The sequence below is a fragment of the Lagenorhynchus albirostris genome, chromosome 15 (assembly GCF_949774975.1).
Source record: "Lagenorhynchus albirostris chromosome 15, mLagAlb1.1, whole genome shotgun sequence".
In the NCBI taxonomy this organism is placed as follows: Eukaryota; Metazoa; Chordata; class Mammalia; order Artiodactyla; family Delphinidae; genus Lagenorhynchus; species Lagenorhynchus albirostris.
Window position 1 is genome coordinate 26,689,998 of NC_083109.1, and position 19,712 is coordinate 26,709,709.

At 45.2% G+C, this 19,712-nt stretch overlaps 1 protein-coding gene across 1 annotated transcript in view; it reads right to left on the minus strand.

Moving 5' to 3' along the window:
- The window catches only part of TTLL9 (tubulin tyrosine ligase like 9), a 43,403-nt gene extending 25,028 nt beyond the window's left edge, over positions 1 to 18,375 (minus strand). The window contains exons 1-3 of the mRNA XM_060123931.1: positions 18,320 to 18,375; positions 14,188 to 14,299; positions 13,053 to 13,238 (exon numbers count right to left, since the gene is read on the minus strand). Coding sequence (XP_059979914.1) covers positions 13,053 to 13,238; positions 14,188 to 14,299; positions 18,320 to 18,375 — 354 coding nt within the window. The remainder of the gene's footprint in view (positions 1 to 13,052; positions 13,239 to 14,187; positions 14,300 to 18,319) is intronic.
- Between the last annotated feature and the right edge of the window lie 1,337 nt (positions 18,376 to 19,712).

Sequence of the window (19,712 nt, forward strand, 5' to 3'; positions counted from 1 at the left end):
GGGCTTCCAGCGGTGGGGGCAGTGGGAGCTAAAAACCCAGCCCTGCTCTGCCTGCCATGCTGTGCACCCTGGTTCAGGGTGTGTGTGCCCAGAAGATGGGGTGCCCAAAATACTGGAGCACTGGCAGTGGGGCAGGGCCAGCCACACGTGCACAGCTCTTTTGGAAAACAATTACTCAGTGTGCATCCAGGGCTTCCAACGGTTCACAGCTGTGCAAAGACTTGACTGGGCACTTCGTGAGAGATGACGCAGAGTAAGCAATGAAAAGGCACTGACCCATAGTCTTCAGGGAAACGCAAATGAAAACCCCAATATGATAGCACTACACACTCCCCAGGAATGGCTAAACGTAAAGGCAGACACTACCAAGTGTTGGTGAGGATGTGGAGAAACTGGAATGCTCACACACTGCATTGTTGGGAAACTGTTGGGCAGCATCCACTAAAACTGAAGGCAGGCACCCCTGTGACCCAGCAATTCCGCTCCTAGGTAACTCCGTGACAGAAACGTGTGCACGTGGGCATCCATGGACATGCACGGCAATGTCCAAGCAGCACAATTCATAATAACTCCAACCTTGAAACTCTCAAATGAATAAATATTCTCTCAGTGGAATAGTGTACAACAATGCTTAACAATTTACAGTTACCCACATCAGGATGGATGAATCGCACGGACATAATGTTGAAGGAGAGAAACCAGACACAATGTAGCTGTACTGCATGATTCCAATTATATAAAGTCCCAAAACAGACAAAAAGAACCTATGCTGTCAGTGACTGGGGGTGGTGGGTGGAAAGGGGTCTGGGGGAGCTGCTGAGGGGCTGGCAATGCTCTGTGTATAATCTGGGTACTAGTGTTCACCTTGTGAAAATTCATCAAGCTATATCCTTAATAATTTGGGAACTTTCTGTTTTATTAAACTTCAATTAAAAAAAATTTTTAACAGTTCATACCTTTTGATCTAGGAACTGCCACCCCCACCCCTGTTGGTTGACTTCCCTAAAGCCATTCCACTTCCTCTTGTTCCTGACTGACAAAGCCCACCTCTCAGGATGGAGGCTAGAAAGACCAGATACTTGTTTTCCCAGCCTCCCTTGCAGCTAATGGAAACCATGTGACCCGTTTTGGCCAAAGAGACCTAAGGAGATATCTGCTTGGGGCTTTGAGGAAAGAATTTCATCCTTGTTAAAAATATTAGGGTTGGGGAGAGATTGGGGGTGGGGGGGAGAGAGAGAGAGAGAGAGAGAGAGAGAGAGAGAAAGTGTCTGCCCCTTGTTCAAATGCTGCATCTGAGGAGGTGATACCTGTAGCTACAACAGCCATCTCACATCCATAAGGTGACAAGTTTGATGACAGAAACCCAACACACTGAGGAGGCAGAGCGGACAAAGAGAAGACGCCCGGGCTTTTAATGGCACCTTTGAGCACATCCCTAAACCTGGAACTGCCTACCGCCAGCTTTCTTGTTATATAAGATAATGAAAAGCCTTTATTGTTTAAAGCCTTGTTAGTCACTGACATGCCTATTCCAGGAGACGTCCTCCTAAGGGAATAATCCTAAAGAGTGGAAAATAAACTTCCTGCATGGTGATATATCAGAGTTGTTGAGACTGGAAATCACCTAACATCTAGCCCCACCAGATTGTCGTTTCCAAAAGCAATCACAACGATATTCCCAGTCCCACATGTCTTCCACAACCTTGCTACCCACCACCTTCCAACAAGAGGAAAGTCAATGTCCGTTCCCTTTGAATCTGCGTGAGCCTTCAGGACTGTCTCAACTAATTGTGTACAGCAGAAGTGATGCTGTGGGAATTCCAGTGCTGGGTCATAAAAGGCAACACAGCTTCCACACAGCTTTCTCTTTGGAGATGGTCACCCTTGGAACCCAGCCACCATGCTGTGAGGAAGCTTGGGTCATGTGGAGAAGCCCACACTGGGGGCAACTGAGTCTTCCAGCCCCCAACCCTGACTGAACTCCCAGCCAGCAGCCAGCACCAACTTGCTAGCGGAGTGAGTGGGTCAGCTTGGCAGTGAGTCCTCCAGCCCTCAGTAAATCCGCCCAGGTAGATGCTGGAGCAGCCATGAGCCTTCCCTGTCAAGTGCTGCCCAAGCCGGAGGCTCATGAGCTAAATAAGAGATGATTGCTGTTTCAAGCCACGGAGTTTGGGAACACAGCAACAGAAACAGAACTTTAGGGGAATAGTTCCTAAACAGTGGTAATATTAGAAGCTAATACTTCTCGACAATGAACCAGGCACAAGGATTTTACACACATTTCCTCATTAAAGCTTTATTTTTTTCACCTTGCATTTTCTTTTTTTTGCGGTACGCGGGCCTCTCACTGCTGTGGCCTCTCCCATTGCGGAGCACAGGCTCCGGACACGCAGGCTCAGTGGCCATGGCTCACAGGCCTAGCCGCTCCGCGGCATGTGGGATCCTCCCGGACTGGGGCGCGAACCCGCGTCCCCTGCATCGGCAGGCAGACTCTCAACCACTGCACCACCAGGGAAGACCTCTATTTACTATTCTACATTAAAATTTTCTGACATATCAAAAGCAGAGAATAGTACATACTCCCAATACACAAATTCAAAATTATCGAACTTTCATTTTAAAACAAATCCCAGATGTCATGTTATTTCACCCTTACAGACTTGTGTGCATCTTGTTTTCAAAAGATTGACAGTCTGCTATATAACCATAATACCATTATCATACAAGACATAATTAATAATGATGTCTTAGCGTCTGATTCTTCAGTCCATGATCAAATTCCCCTGATTATCTCAAAAATGTCCTTTTATAATAGGTTTAAGTCCAGACCTAAACAGCTCCCTACATTGCATTTGGTTGTTATGACACCTAAGTCTCTTTTAATTGAGGACAGTCCTCCCTCCTTTCCCCTGCCATTGACTAGGTGTACAAACCAATTGTCCTGTGCACTGTTCCATATTCTGGGTTGGTCTGTTTCCTTGTAGCACCATTTAAAGTATTCCTCTTTTCTTTGTATTTCCTATAAATGAAACTTAGCTCTAGAGGTTTGGTTACATTCAGGTTCCCCTTTTTGGCAAGAATACACAGCTGGTGCTATTCCGTCACAGTTGTCTGTTTGCTCCACATCTAGAGATGCTAAGATTGACCAGCTTGCACCTTTTTCAACTTCACGTTCTATCCTGAGCATCTCTCCATTTCAGCTCGTATAGAATGTCCTGGTTCTTTATTATGGCTACATAGATCCCATTGGGTGAAAATAACAAAGTGATCATTCCCTTGAAAAGAATACTTCATCTCAATTTATTTGTAAAGATGATCATAAAAGACCCATCAAGGTCTATGATTCTTTAATTATGTGCAACAGAAGTTTGCTTTTTAAAAGGAGCCCTTGAATGTATTTTTGGTAAAGAAGTCTGTTGTATTGTAATTAATTAGTTTCTAAATTCTGTCTAGAAAGTCATATCATGAATTTTCTTAAAGGACAGTTGAGTGTTGGCTATAATTATGTGGAGGGATAACTACAAGAAAACTATTGCATATGATACTACTATAGAAATGGTTTTGCTTTTCTCCCTTTGTCAACAGGAAAAGGGACAGAAAATCTCAGACTCCTTAAAGATAGCCTCCAAACACCAAAGGGAAGCACTGGAATTATGTGTAATTAGAATTACGCATTTATAGATAACTAAGGGGCCACCTGACAAAATTCATAAAATGGAAGTGAGAGAATTTTACTGAGGAGACAGGAAAACATGGGCGATACAGATGGGATCACCTGGAAAAACTCAGTCCAAATAGAATCTACACTATAGAATGGGGGAGCCGCAGTGGAATGGATACTGGGGAGACAGTAACGCCCACTAAAGCTGGAATCCTATATGTACTTAATTTGAATAAAAAATCCTCTCTTATTTAAATCACAGCATCTCAGGTTCCATGTACCATTAGTCCCAAAATTTTGCAAAGGTAGACACTGAGGTTGGATATAAATTATAACAAGCTATGCAAATTTGCTTTTTTGGTGTTTTTTTTGAATTTTATTTTATTTATTTTTTTATACAGCAGGTTTTTATTAGTCATCCATTTTATACATATTAGTATATACATATCACTCCCAATCTCCCAATTCTTCACACCACCACCCCCGCCCCACACCGCTTTCCCCCCTTGGTGTCCATATGTTTGTTCTCTACATCTGTGTGTCAGTTTCTGCCCTGGAAACCGGTTCATCTGTACTATTTTTCAAGGTTCCACATATATGCGTTAATATACGATATTTGTTTTTCTCTTTCTGACTTACTTCACTCTGTATGACAGTCTCTAGATTCATCCACGTCTCTACAAATGACCCGATTTCATTCCTTCTTATGGCTGAACAATATTCCATTGTATATATGTACCACATCTTCTTTATCCATTTGTCTGTCAATGGGCATTTACGTTGCTTCCATGACCTGGCTATTGTAAATAGTGCTGCAATGAACATTGGGGTGCCTGTGACTTTTTGAATTATGGTTTTCTCAGGGAATATGCCCAGGAGTGGGATTGCTGGATCATATGGTAATTCTATTTTTAGTTTTTTAAGGAACCTCCATACTGTTCTCCATAGTGGCTGTATCAATTTACATTCCCACCAGCAGTGCAAGAGGGTTCCCTTTTCTCCACACCTTCTCCAGCGTTTGTTCTTTGTAGATGTTCTGATGATGCCCATTCTAACTGGTGTGAGGTGATACCTCATTGTAGTTTTGATTTGCATTTCCCTAATAACTAGTGATGTTGGGCAGCTTTTCATGTGCTTCTTGGCCATCTGTATGTCTTCTTTGGAGAAATGTCTATTTAGGTCTTCTGGCCATTTTTGGATTGGGCTGTTTGTCTTTTTAATATTGAGCTGCATGAGGTGTTTATATATTTTGGAGATTAATCCTTTGTCCATTGATTCGTTTGCAAATATTTTCTCCCATTCTGAGGGTTGTCTTTTCGTTTTGTTTGTAGCTTCCTTTGCTTTGCAAAAGCTTTTAGGTTTCATTAGGTCCCATTTGTTTATTTTTGTTTTTATTTCCATTACTCTAGGAGGTGGATCAAAAAAGATCTTGCTGTCGTTTATGTCAAAGAGTGTTCTTCCTATGTTTTCCTCTAAGAGTTTTATAGTGTTCAGTCTTACATTTAGGTCTTGAATCCATTTTGAGTTTATTTTTGTGTATGGTGGTAGGGAGTGTTCTAATTCCATTCGTTTACATGTAGCTGTCCAGTTTTCCTGGCACCACTTATTGAAGAGACTGTCTTTTCTCCATTGTATATCCTTGCCTTCTTTGTCATAGTTGACCATAGGTGCATGGGTTTATCTCTGGGCTTTCTATCCTCTTCCATTGATCTATATTTCTGTTTTTGTGCCAGTAGCATATTATCTTGATTACTGTAGCTTTATAGTATAGTCTGAAGTCAGGGAGTCTGATTCATCCAGCTCCGTTTTTTTCCCTCAAGACTGCTTTGGCTACTGGGAGTCTTTTTTGTCTCCATACAAATTTTAAGACTTTTTGTTCTAGTTCTGTAAAAAATGCCATTGGTAATTTGATAGGGATTGCATTGAATCTGTAGATTGCTTTGGGTAGTATAGTCATTTTCACAAAATTCATCCTTCCAATCCAAGAACATGGTATATCTCTCTGTTTGTATCATCTTTAATTTATTTCATCAGTGTCTTCTAGTTTTCTGCATACAGGTTTTTTGTCTCCCTAGGTAGGTTTATTCCTAGGTATTTTATTCTTTTTGTTGCAATGGTAAATGGGAGTATTTCCTTAATTTCTCTTTCAGATTTTTCATCATTAGTGTATAGGAATGCAAGAGATTTCTGTGCATTAATTTTGTATCCTGCAACTTTACCAAATTCATTGATTAGCTCTAGTAGTTTTCTGGTGGCATCTTTAGGATTCTCTATGTATAGTATCATGTCATCTGCAAACAGTGACAGTTTTACTTCTTCTTTTCCAATTTGTATTCCTTTTATTTCTTTTTCTTCTCTGATTGCCATGGTTAGGACTTCCAAAACTATGTGGAATAATAGTAGTGAGAGTGGACGTCCTTGTCTTGTTCCTGATCTTAGAGGAAATGCTTTCAGTTTTTCACCATTGAGAATGATGTTTGCTGTGGGTTTGTCATATATGGCCTTTGTTATGTTGAGGTAGGTTCCCTCTATGCTCCACTTTCTGGAGAGTTTTTATCATAAATGGGTGTTGAATTTTGTCAAAAGTTTTTTCTGCATCTATTGGGATGATCATATGGTTTTTATTCTTCAATTTGTTAATATGGTGTATCACATTGATTGATTTGCATATATTGAAGAATCCTTGCATCCCTGGGATAAACCCCACTTGATCATGGTGTATGATCCTTTTAATGTGTTGCTGGATTCTGTTTGCTAGTATTTTGTTGAGGATTTTTGCATCTATATTCTTCAGTGATATTGGTCTGTAATTTTCTTTTTTTGTAGTATCTTTGTCTGGTTTTGGTATCAGGGTGATTGTGGTCTCATAGAATGAGTTTGGGAGTGTTCCTTCCTCCACAGTTTTTTGGAAGAGTTTCAGAAGGATGGGTGTTATCTCTTCTCTAAATGTTTGATAGAATTCACCTGTGAAGCCATCTGGTCCTAGACTTTTGTTAGTTGGAAGATTTTTAATCACAGTTTCAATTTCATTACTTGTGACTGGTCTGTTCATAGTTTCTGTTTCTTCCTGGTTCAGTCTTGGAAGGTTATATCTCTCTAAGAATTTGTCCATTTCTTCCAGGTTGTCCATTTTATTGGCATAGAGTTGCTTGTAGTAGTCTCTTAGGATGCTTTGTATTTCTGCGGTGTCTGTTGTAACTTCTCCTTTTTCATTTCTAATTTTATTGATTTGACTCCTCTCCCTCTTTTTCTTGATGAGTCTGGCTAATGGTTTATCAATTTTGTTTATCTTCTCAAAGAACCAGCTTTTAGTTTTACTGATAGTTGCTATTGTTTTGTTTCTATTTCATTTATTTCTGCTCTGATCTTTATGATTTCTTTCATTCTGCTAACTTTGGGTTTTGTTTGTTCTTCTTTCTCTAGTTCCCTTAGGTGTAAGGCTAGATTGTTGATTTGAGATGTTTCTTGTTTCTTGAGGTAGGCTTGTATTGCTATAAACTTCCCTCTTAGAACTCCTTTTGCTGCATCCCATAGGTATGTATCACCATGTTTTCGTTGGCATTTGTCTCTAGGTACTTTTTGATTTCCTCTTTGATGTCTTCAGTGATCTCTTGGTTATTTAGTAACGTATTGTTTAGCCTCCATGTGTGTTTGTGTTTTTTATGTCTTTTTCCCTGTAATTGATTTCTAATCTCATAGCGTTGTGGTCAGAAAAGATGCTGGATATGATTTCAATTTTCTTATATTTACTGAGGTTTGATTTGTGACCCAAGATGTGATGTATCCTGGAGAATATTCTGTGCGCACTTGAGAAGAAAGTGTAATCTGCTGTTTTTGGATGGAATGTCCTATAAATATCAATTAAATCTATCTGGTCTATTGTGTCATTTAAATCTTGTGTTTCCTTATTAATTTTCTGTTTGGATGATCTGTCCATTGGTGTAAGTGAGGTGTTAAAATCCCCCACTATTATTGTATTACTGTCGATTTCCTCTTTTATAGCTATTAGCAGTTGCCTTATGTATTGAGGTGCTCCTATGTTGGGTGCATATATATTTATAATTGTTATATCTTCTTCTTGGATTGATCCCTTGATCGTTATGTAGTGTCCTTCCTTGTCTCTTGTAACATTCTTTATTTTAAAGTCTATTTTATCTGATACGAGTATTGCTACTCCAGTTTTCTTTTGATTTCCATTTGCATGGAATATCTTTTTCCATCCCCTCACTTTCAGTCTGTACGTGCCCCTAGGTCTGAAGTGGGTCTCTTGTAGACAGCATATATATGAGTGTTGTTTTTGTATCCATTCAGCAAGCCTGTGTCTTTTGGTTGGGGCATTTAATCCATTCACCTTTAAGGTAATTATCAATATGTATGTTCCTATTACCATTTTCTTAATTGTTTTGGGTTTGTTTTTGTAGGTCCTTTCCTTCTCTTGTGTTTCCCACTTAGAGAAGTTCCTTTAGCATTTGTTGTAGAGCTGGTTTGGTGGTGCTGAATTCTCTTAGCTTTTGCTGGTCTTAAAGCTTTTGATTTCTCCATCAAATCTGGATGAGATCCTTGCCAGGTAGAGTAATCTTGGTTGTAGGTTCTTCCCTTTCATTACCTTAAGTATATCATGCCACTCCCTTCTGGCTTATAGAGTTTCTGCTGAGAAATCAGCTGTTAACCTTATGGGTGTTCCCTTGTATGTTATTTGTCGTTTTTCCCTTGCTGCTTTCAATAATTTTTCTTTGTCTTCAATTTTGCTAGTTTGATTACTATGTGTCTCAGTGTGTTTCTCCTTGGGTTTATCCTGTATGGGACTCGCTGCGCTTCCTGGACTTGGGTGGCTATTTCCTTTCCCATGTTAGGGAAGTTGTCGACTATAATCTCTTCAAATATTTTCTCGAGTCCTTTCTCTCTCTCTTCTCCTTCTGGGACCCCTATAATGTGAAAGTTGTTGCGTTTAATGTTGTCCCAGAGGTCTCTTAGGCTGTGTTCATTTCTTTTCATTCTTTTTTCTTTATTTTGTTCTGCAGCAGTGAATTCCACCATTCTGTCTTCTGGGTCACTTATCTGTTCTTCTGCCTCAGTTATTCTGCTATTGATTCCTTCTAGTGTAGTTTTCATTTCAGTTATTGAATTTTTCATCTCTGTTTGTTTGTTCTTTAATTCTTCTAGATCTTTGTTAAACATTTCTTGCATCTTCTCGATGCAAGGATCTGAAGGCTGGCCCACTCCTGGGAGACAGGGGACTCCTGACAGCGACTTGGGCTTGAGGCCTCCGCAGGCCTCGTTGAACTTCCGTCAGGCCACAGGGCATTAGGAGACTTTGCCCACCTTTCCTTCCCTCTCTCCCTCACTGGGGTTGGCCTTGGTGGGGTGACAGCTCCCTCAGCCTCCCCAGGCTCCCTCCGCCTCGTCTCACAGGCCAAACTCTGGCCTGTTAAATCTGTTTCTCAGAGGAGCCAGACAAACACAGCTTGTAACTGTTTTTCGATACAGTTGCTTTCTTTCATAATCAAACATACTTTATGTTATGCGTTTAAAAACGCTATTCTGTGATGGGGTCCACACATTACACCAGATGCCAAAGAGAACAGTTCCTGCCTTCTTGTTTGAGCTACTGTGAACTGGGTTTTCTGTTATCTGTATCCAAAACATCTCAACTCTTGGGAGATTTCAGTGAAAAAGTGTGAGAAGCTCTGGTTGGGGTAAACCCGCGTAAGAGAATGTTAAAACTCGGCTCTTACCATCCTGCACTTTGGACAGAGGCCCCCCAAAGCCCAGAGCAGCACAGTGGTTGCCCAGGATGCTCACAGCCCTGAGTGAAGCGTTAGACCAGTTCTGTGGACACACAGAGAGACGGACAGACAGGGTCCTGAGAGCCCAGCACCTGCTTCCTAGCCACACAAGGGAGGCTAGAGGAGCAAGCGTGGTCCCTATGATCTGGGTCCTGTCCGTTCCCCTGACAAACCAGAGGGCCTGGGCTGGTGGGAGGGGAGAACACTTAGATGGAAAAAAAAGTTCAGATTGAGATGGGCTTTACACTAGACTGATGGGGTGGCGTGAAGGGGGTGATGCTGCCTGCTCCCTTCTGAGTCCAACTCAAACCCCTCTTTCTAGGACTGCTCTGCCGTCACGAAGAGGAAGGTGGAGGCTCGCAGGCCCTGGGGAACAGGGCAGAGGAGACATCTGAAGGAAAATGCAGGCGGGTGGCTGCCCCAACTGGCCCGGCCACTGCAACTATGTGAACTACGTGAACATTTTTTCTTCTTTAACTTTTCCCCACACCAGAGGAATCCAAACAACAGGATCCCAGAGCTAATGATCTAGCTCAGTGGTTCTCAGAGTGTGGTACCCAGACCAGTAGCATCCTCACAACCTGGTATGATGGTTAATGCGTGTGTCAACCTGGCTGGGAATGGTGTCCACTTGTTTGGTCAAATGCTCGTCTAGATGTTGCTGTTAAGGTATTTTATAGAGGTGATTAACATCTAAAATCAGCAGACTTTAAATAAAAGATATCAGTCTGGATCATCTGGGCGAGCTTCATCCAATCAGGTGAGGGCTTAAGAGCAAAACTTGAGGCTTCTGGAAAAAGAAAGCAATTCTGCCTCAAGACTGTACCAGAGAAATCCTGCCTGAGTTTTCTGCCCTCACAGATTTCAGACTTACCAGCTCCCGCAATATCACACGGCCAATTCCTTATACACACACTAACGGTTCCATTTCCATGGAGATCCCTGACCGCTGCACCTGGGAATTTGTTAGAAATGCATATTCTCAGGCCCCACACCAGGCCTACTGAATCCAACACTCTGGGGGTGTGTGCTTTAATAAGCTTTCCAGAAAATTCTCAAGTTTGAGAACTGCCCCTCTATATTCTCACTACTCAAAGTGTTGTCTGTGGACCAGCCCCAGTGGCATCACTGGGAGGTGGTTAGCAATGCAGACTCTCAGGCCTGCTGAAAGGGGCTCTGCATTTTAGCCAGATCCCTGATGATTTGTGAGCACGTTAACATTTGGAAGCACTGACCCAGTGCTCCCCAGGGGCAGGGGGAAGAGGCAGTGTTGTCTGGACTCCCGATGATAACAGTAAAAACGATTAATTATTGGGCACCTAAGTGCCAAGCCCTTTATACAGCTTGTATAATTCATGTGTAACTTCACTGAACCCTCTCACAACCCTGTAAGGCAAGTATACCCATTAAGGCCGTTTTACAGACGAGGAAATGGACTGAGAGGGGTTTAGTAACATACTCAGGCACACTCAGGCATACCCCGAACTCCCTTCCTGGGGCCAAGCACATTTCCAATCCCAGAGAACACTAGGGGGGCTTTGATGATGCCATTCAAGGCTATGGTGGCATTGTGGTGAGAGCCAGTCCTGGCACGAGGAAGGGCTGAGGGGCCGGCAGGTGCTCTGGTACCCTTGCCCGCCACTCAGTTTCTTGATCTAGGGCTTCCTCCAGATGCAAGGCCTTTGGTCATGCAGTTCCCTCTTCCTGGAATGCTCTTCCCTACCTCTGCCCTTCTCCAGGCTGACTCCTCTGCATCCTTCAGGTTGAAGCTCAATACTAATTCTTTTTAAAAAATGTATTTGTTTTCTTTTGTTTGTTTTTCAATACTAATTCTTATAACAACAACAACTATCATTCATTGAGGACCTAATATGTGCTGTACCTGTGTTAACTCATTTAGTCACACAACATTATGTGATAGGTGCTATAGTTATTCTCACTTTGCAGATGGGGAAACCGGGACACAGAGAAGTTAAGTAATCTGCCTGAGGTCACACAGTAGGTGGTACAGCTAATATTTGAACCAAGGGGTTTGGTCTCAGAGCCCAATCTCTCACTTCTTCCGAGAAGCCTGCTGAAGGGCTGGGGGAAATCCTCCTGCTGTTTCCTCTGCTGGCACCATTCTCCTTATTGACACTTAGCACAGCTATAATCACACGTGTATCCTCTGCATACTGTCTGCCCTCAAGGAGGGCAGAGACCCACGTCTGACTTGCTGAGAGCTGTATCCCCACCATCTAGTTCTGTGCCTGGCACATGGCAAGTGCTCCGTAAGCATTTGTGGGATGCTTGAATGAATAGGTCTCAGGCTCCTCATCTTTAAATTGGGGCTGGTAATACCTCCTCCCAAGGACCATTACAAGAAGTGGGGCAATGCAAGTAAAGCACTTCTCACAGCCTGGCCATTGTTTTCATTCATTTCAGGAAGAGAGACTCTGGATTCCCTGCCTTGGTGTCCTGAGGATCACTTGTTTATCTAGTGAACATTTATTGAGCATCTACTGTATACCAGCAGTCATAGGTGCTGGGTCCACACACTGCAGAGAGGAGGAGATGTAGTCAGTCCTTTAGGGCAGTGGTCCCCAAACTTTTTGGCACCAGGGACCAGTTTTGTGGAAGACAATTTTTCCCACGGACAGGGGTGAGGGTGGGGGTGGTTCAGGCAGTAATGCGAGCGATGGGGAGCAATGAGTAGCGGCAGATAGAGCGATGGGGAGTGATGGGGAGAGATGGGAAGAGATGGGGAGAGATGGGGAGCGATGGGGAGAGATGGGGAGCGATGGGGAGAGATGGGGAGCAATGGGGAGTGATGGGGAGAGTTGGGGAGCGATGGGGAGAGATGGGGAGCGATGGGGAGAGATGGGGAGAGATGGGGAGAGATGGGGAGAGGTGGGGAGAGATGGGGAGAGGTAGGGAGCAATGGGGAGCAATGGGGAGCGATGGGGAGCGGCAGATGGAGCAATGGGGAGAGATGGGGAGTGATGGGGAGTGATGGGGAGTGATGGGGAGCGATGGGGAGCAATGGGGAGCGATGGGGAGTGATGGGGAGCAGTAGATGGAGCGATGGGGAGTGATGGGGAGTGATGGGGAGAGATGGGGAGCGATGGGGAGTGATGGGGAGAGATGGGGAGAGGTAGGGAGCAATGGGGAGCAATGGGGAGCGATGGGGAGCGGCAGATGGAGCAATGGGGAGAGATGGGGAGTGATGGGGAGTGATGGGGAGTGATGGGGAGCGATGGGGAGCAATGGGGAGCGATGGGGAGTGATGGGGAGCAATGGGGAGAGATGGGGAGCAATGGGGAGGGATGGGGAGTGATGGGGAGTGATGGGGAGAGATGGGGAGCAATGGAGAGCGATGGGGAGCGGCAGATGAAGCTTTGCTCCCTCGCCCGCTGCTCATCTCCTGCTGTGCATCTGCTTCCTAACAGGTTCCGGACCGGGAGTTGGGGACCCCTGCTTTAGGGGAAGGCAGATGGTGCATCTAAGGCTGAATTCCCAGGCAGAGTCCTGTCCTTCTCCATTGGCAGACTCCTGTGTCAATGGAGGATCCCTGCTCTGGTCCCTGGGACACCCCCTCTCCCCAGTCCCCAGCACTGGGCACTCACAGGCTTCATGATCCAGGTGATTCCTGGGTTTTTGCGAAACTCCTCCACAAACAGACGGTACTCGCAGGGCATCTCAAAGGTTTTGGGGAAGAAGTCGCACTTGGCTGCCTCCAGCTTTCCCGCCTCGCGCTCCAGCTGTTTCCGGAAGCGCTTCAGGTTCTTCACCATGTAGTTCTTGCGGGTCAGCTGAGCAGCATGATGGACAGGCAGGCCATTGGCGCTCATGCCCACTGCCCTGCACCAACCGTCCCACCAACTGCCCCTCTCCAACCACCCCACCAACTGCCCCCCACAGCCCCCATTCTCTGTACGGTAAGAGTAACAATAAGAGGAACTCCCCTGGTGGTCCAGTGGGAAGGACTCTGTGCTCCCAATGCAGGGTGCCTGGGTTCAGTCCCTGGTCAGGGAGCTAGATGCTGCATGCCGCAACTAAGAAGCCCGCATGCTGCAACTAAAAGATCCCACACGCCACAACGAAGATCCCACGTGCCTCAACTAAGACCCGGCCCAGCCAAAATAAATAAATAAAAATAAATCTTAAAAAAAAAAGGATTAAAAAAAAGAGTAACAATAAGAGTAACTTTGACTGAGAGCCTGCTATTCTATAATTATCCCCACTTTACAGGTGAGGAAACTGAGGCTCAGAAGGTTGTCAGTTGCCCAGAGCTATCCAGCTAACAGGCAGCACAGCCAGGGTTTGACCCGGCCTGTCTGATGCCAAAATTCTTTTTCTAACTGCTAAGCTGCACTAAACTTTTTAAATCTCCCACCACTGGCCCCTCGAGTCCCATCTTTGTGGTATGGTTCCTCCCAGAGCTCTCTCCCATCTCCAGACTCCAAACAGCTCAACTTGCCTCACCCTGAAATCACATAATCCCTCAAGCATCCTGCTTCTTTAGCCTTCGCACCTGAAGTCAGACGGCCCATGACCTCAGTCCCCTCCCCAAGGTGGGCTGTTCCTCAGGTCTGAGATCCCTATTCCCTCACACTATTTAGCTCATCGTGAATCTAGGGCACATGTCTCTCACCTGGCATGTACCCCAAATTCCCTTGTACTTTTCCATTCTGGTCCTTGGACCCCCAAGCCAGCCCCTGCTCATTGCCACACCCAGTCCCCTGGGCCCACCCAGCTCACCTCGTAGTGGTTTCGGAAGTGACTGATCCGCACGTGCTCATCCATGTAGGTGTGGTCGAAATTCTCCCGGAGCCAGCTAACATCGCACCAGTAGAAATCCCACTCCCCTTCACTGGGGGTGGGGGTGGGACAAAAGTCAGGACCTGAGGACCTCAGCACTCCTGGAGATGTGGGGCCCAGGGAGGTGCAGCTCAGGGGTAAGTGGTGGTGTGTCTGTCCATCAGGTAAGTCTCAAGGAGGTGGCCTCGGGCTGTTGCTGCCCACCATGTACTTTGTGAGGCCAGAGTGAAAACTACAGAAATGTCCCTGCAAAAATCCAGGCTACTGGTTTCCTTCAAACAATCAGCAGATCTGGCCACGTTGAGCCCAGATGCCCCCTGGCACCCACCGCCTTAGACAGGGCACACCCTCTCCAGATCACAGTCCCCACCATGCCCTATGGCCCATGACAATGGGCCAACCTTACGTGGTCATGTTACCTGCCTGGGCTCTGGAAGCATCCAAGTAGCCACCCCTGAGCCCACACGACCAAGCAGTGGAAACAGGCAACATTTATAAGCCCTTCCCAGTTCAGAAAGCCCTCCTCTCACTGAATCCTCAGAGCAGCCCCAGAAGTGACTACGATCATGCCTGGATCCCTAAGACGGGGACAGCCTTGCTCAGTGAGGACATGGCAGCCTCAGGATTCACACCCAAGCCTGCCCGACTCCAGATTCTGACCCTGTTCTTCACCACCTTGCCAGAGAGGGGGACAGGAAACCAGACTGATCTACCAAATCCAGATACCAGAGCTGGAGTACACAGAGGAGGCGCTTCAAAAAGACTTGACAGGAAATGAAATGCACAACCATGATTACTTCCAAATTTTTTAGTAAAAAATTACAGATATAACTGAAGCCCCACGTATATTCCTGACTGATTCTATCTCCTACTCTCCTGTCCAAAAGGAAGCCATTAGACTGAATTTGGAATCATTTCTATGAGTGTCTTTATAGTTTTACTGTGTATATATGTGCGTATCCATATGTGGCACATGGCATCGTTTGGCATGTTCTTAAAACTTTCTAATGGCTGATACTTACTTCCACTTCCCATGTGCCAGACACTGTTCTAAGTACTTTACAAATATTAACTCATTAATCCTCATAGTAACTGTTAAGTGTTAGGTTCTTTTATTATGCCCATTTTAAAGATGAGTGAAGTGAGGCACAGAGAGGTTAGGGAGCTCACCTAAGTTCATAAGCTAGTAAGTGGCAGAGCAGGACTGGAACTCAGGCCATCGGGTTCCAGATTCCGAGCTCTGTGGTTAGAGCTACTCTTGTCTATTTCCTTTCACAATTTGCTTTTTTTTTTAACCCACCTTTTGTTTTAGTTGAATGAATAATGGATGAATGAATGAATAATGAAGTATTCATTCATTCATACAACACATAGGTGTTGAGGCTGTCTTGGTGTCAGAGACAATGTTGGATGCAAGGATATAGGGGGAACAAAAACACCTGGCTAGGTGGTACATACAGTCCTGTGGGGAAGATAAAAAATAAACAAGGAAACAAATACACAACTCTCTAATGAGGAATTGTGAAATGTTATAACCCAGTTGGAATAACCCAGTTGGAGGCCATGAGGCAGGGCAGCTGAGGAACCTATTTAGGTGGAGGCTACCCTGTGGAGCTGACCTTTCAGCTTAGATCTGAATGGTAAGGAGGGACAGCCAGATCAAGGGCAGTGGGGAGAGGGTTCCAGGAGTGGGAAGGATAGGAACTGAGACCCTGAGGTTGGAAAGGGCTCATTCAAGGATATGAAAAAAAAGCCAGAGTGGAGGGAGAAACGTAAGGGATGACACTGAAACTGGAGTAGGGCCCAACAAACAGGGCCTTGTAGACCATGATGTGGATTTTGGATTCTTTTCTAATTCCACAAGTTTGTTCATTTTGTACACCATCTTCATGATTATCACAGTCAAGTTGCTCTTAAATCACCCAGGAAAATATTAAACTGCTCAACAAGGTCAACAGGAAATCCAGGTTCTTTCTAACTTCTCATTCTGCCATCCTTAACATGTTGTCTTCATGCTCATCATCTCAAGGTCACAAGATGGTTGCTGCAGTTCCAGGCATCAAGGACAGCTTTCTTTGTGGGAAGCAAGGGAGGGGACAGCTCTGGCCACATCTGTTCCAAACTCTGACCTAACAGGCTGATGGTCTGAATTGGGACCTCGTTCTATCTGGAAATACCAGACCCCAGCTTAGGTCCTAAGGAAAAGGTCTCACATTCACCGAGCCATGTCTGGTGTAAAGGCCCTGGCCTCTAGCCTTTCCTGACTTGAGGACTCTCGAGGCAATTTGGGATCAGCCAGGAAACAACCTGCTTCATGGACTCCCACACTATCAGCACCAGACGAACCCTCAGACCTTCTTCCACTTGACCATGGAGCAAGGCTGAGGAGAAACAGGGGGCAGCCTCAGATCACGTGGCAGGTCAGGACAGTACCTTTTCCCATATACCTGCCGGTCACCTCCCCCGCCTCATCCTCCACTACATCCAGTTCTTCTGGATCCAGGGAAGGAAAACTCATTCTGATATTAGCGTGATACATGAGAGAACCAAGAAGGAAAATCCACAGTAGCTGCTATCATCACCACCATCACCATCATCACCAACACGGTAATACTCCCCAAAGTGCCAGAGAGAGGACTCTGCCATCTTGGATTCCCCATACCACGCTTGCCACCGTCAGCCAATTCCTAATTTTTTTGTGGGATGATTTAGTAAGGGTCTGTCTCCTCTGCTAGACTCCAGCACCAGGCAGCAGGAAGCATGCATTCACCTATTCACTCATTTGTTCCTTCAATTACTGAGAGGCTGCTAGAACAGGGAGGCTGAACCTGGGACTCTGCAGACAGCCAGGCTAGGTGAAAACCCTAGCTCAAGCCCTGACAAGATGGTATATTCCAACACTTTCCAACACGGTGTATTTTTCCACTTTCCAACATGGTATATTTTTCCTCTTTTTGTCCAGTTTTTTCATCAGGAAAATGGAGATGATGATAGCACCTACTGGAAGGTTTACTGGGATGATTCAAAGAGGTCATGCATGTAAAGTGTGGAAGAGTGTCTAGGAGGCTTAGTTGTTGTTATGCAACAAATATTTATTGAGGACCCTGGCAGGGTAGCTTGTTGCCCTCACCCCTCATATCTATTCTCTCCTTTTTCTACAGTCATAGAATTTCCAACATTTACCTGGAAAATGTAGTCTACATTTTTCAGATTCCCTTGCAGCTAGGTGTGTCCACATGGCTAAGTTCTGGCCAGTGAAATGTGAGGGACTTCTGGGTTGTGTCCTTCAAGGGTAGGACATGCCTTTTCTTGTCTCCTTCCTACATCCTGCTGCTTGGAATGTACAGGAACTCCACCTCAGACCATGAGAATGAGGGTCTCACTCAAAGGATAGCAGAGTGGAAAGACGGAAGCAGATGGGTCCCACATTTCCATACCATCTTTGAACCTCCTATATCTGGACTTCAATGGGAGGGGTAAATAAACTTCTAGTCTGTCAAAGCCTCTTTTATCTTGTGTCTCTGTTACATGCATCCAAACCTTAACCTTCACTAATATTAACACCTACTATGTGCCAGGGATTGTTTGCTTTTTCATCTCAGTATCCCCAGGGCCCAGCATAGAAGAAGAAATGTAGGCTTAGGGGTCAAAAAACTTGTCCAAGGTCACAGAACTAGTAAGTGGCCAGGACCTGCCATCACCGGAGGATTCACCCCACAGGTCTGTGATGGTTGCATAGAGAGCTATAGGACACTGGCTGTGGAATAGTCAAACTGAACTGGGTTTGAATCCCACTCTGACACTTAGGTGCTGTGCGACCTTAAACAATTGACTTAATATTTCTGAACATATTCACATCTTTCTGGATGGTTATAAGGCTTCAATAAGACAGAGATGACATCAGTAATGCACCTAACACATTGTGAATGCTAAATAAATGTCGGCCCCTGTCACAGCCAAATTGGGACAAGTCCCAGTGGCCACCCAAGGGAGCTGGGACAAAAACGAAGGGAGACAAGGACCTGTGAGACAAAGGGAAGGAGAAACAAGGCTGGGGGTGAGGGCTTCTTACTCCTTTACTTCCACCCATCCTGGCCTGTGGTGAAGGACATCCATGAGGGTATTCATAGGAGTGGTCTTGAACCGGATTGATGCTCTCTGCTCTCTGCAAGACATGGCAATGGAACACTTGCTCAGAATCAACAATTCCCTAGGACAGTCCAGGGATAGGAAAAAAGGGAAAGGAAGAAAGGTCAAGTTCCGTACATGGAAATGCCAAAACATAGAATTACTGAATTTTAGAATTTAACATCATAGCGTGAAACAAAATAATCAAATTGAGAATGATAGAATCTTTGAATCATTGAAAAATAATAGCAATCATTGTCTTCAGTGCCTTTCATGGTCTGGTTGCTTTACATATGCCATGGCTAATCCTTATACTAAATGATATGTTTTTGCAAATCCCCCTTTCTGTCACTCATCTGAGAAGATGGAATGGATATACTTTTCCCTCTTCCTCCTACCAGGACAACTAAAACCCCAGGACATTAGATATAAAACAAGTATAAGAAGACCCTGAAAGGTGGACAGAAGAAGGCAGATCGGCTAAGGACCTCAGGACCCATGGAACAGCATGTGGTGAATTCCCTGGGTTCTCTCTTTGCCTCATAGATCCCAGATGTGGAGATGAAGAAGCTAGCAAGTCTGAAACACCAATGGGCACAGACAAAAAAAACCCTCCAGCAAAAGCCTGCTCTCTCCAGCTGACAAAATCAGGAAAGGAACACTTAAGACAATAACTTCTCTACTCTGGCCAACCCCAGCAGAAACAAATCTGTGACCTACGCTCACTTATGCTAGCAAAGGCTGAGTGGGGAATCTAGACTTCCCACCAGGCTGTAACAAGGTACCCAATATCCCCCCAAGACCCCTGGCTAGGCTGGTGTCAGAGAAGGTCAAAGACGTAGCTGGGACTTTCATCCCTAGCAGGTGGTATCGAGGTGCCCACCCCTGCTGTGTCAGTGGAGTCATGTGCCTGGGCTTCCACCCCCACCTGGAAGTAAGGAGGCACCCCTCTCCCTTGGGCTGATGTCAACGGAGGCCTAGTGGAGAGTCAGGACTTTCAATACCACCCAGTGGTAATGAGGCAGCACTTCCTGTGGTGTTCATGTGAGTCAGGTAGGGAGCAGTAGCAAGGAACTCCTACCCCTCCTGGCCAGGGTGGTATCAGCAGAGGCCTAGTGGAACCAGAACTCCCATTCCACCCAGCAGTAAGAAGGAAACTCCTTTACCCTCAAGTGTCAATGGAGGTCAAGTGGGGAACCTGGACTTCTACACTCTATGGTAGTAATGAGGTGGTACCATGCCCCCTTCCCTGGCCGGAGTGATGTCAGAAAATGTCACCTAAAAGAGGCTTAAACAAGATCCAGAGTTCTATGGCATAATATCCCAAATGTTCAGGT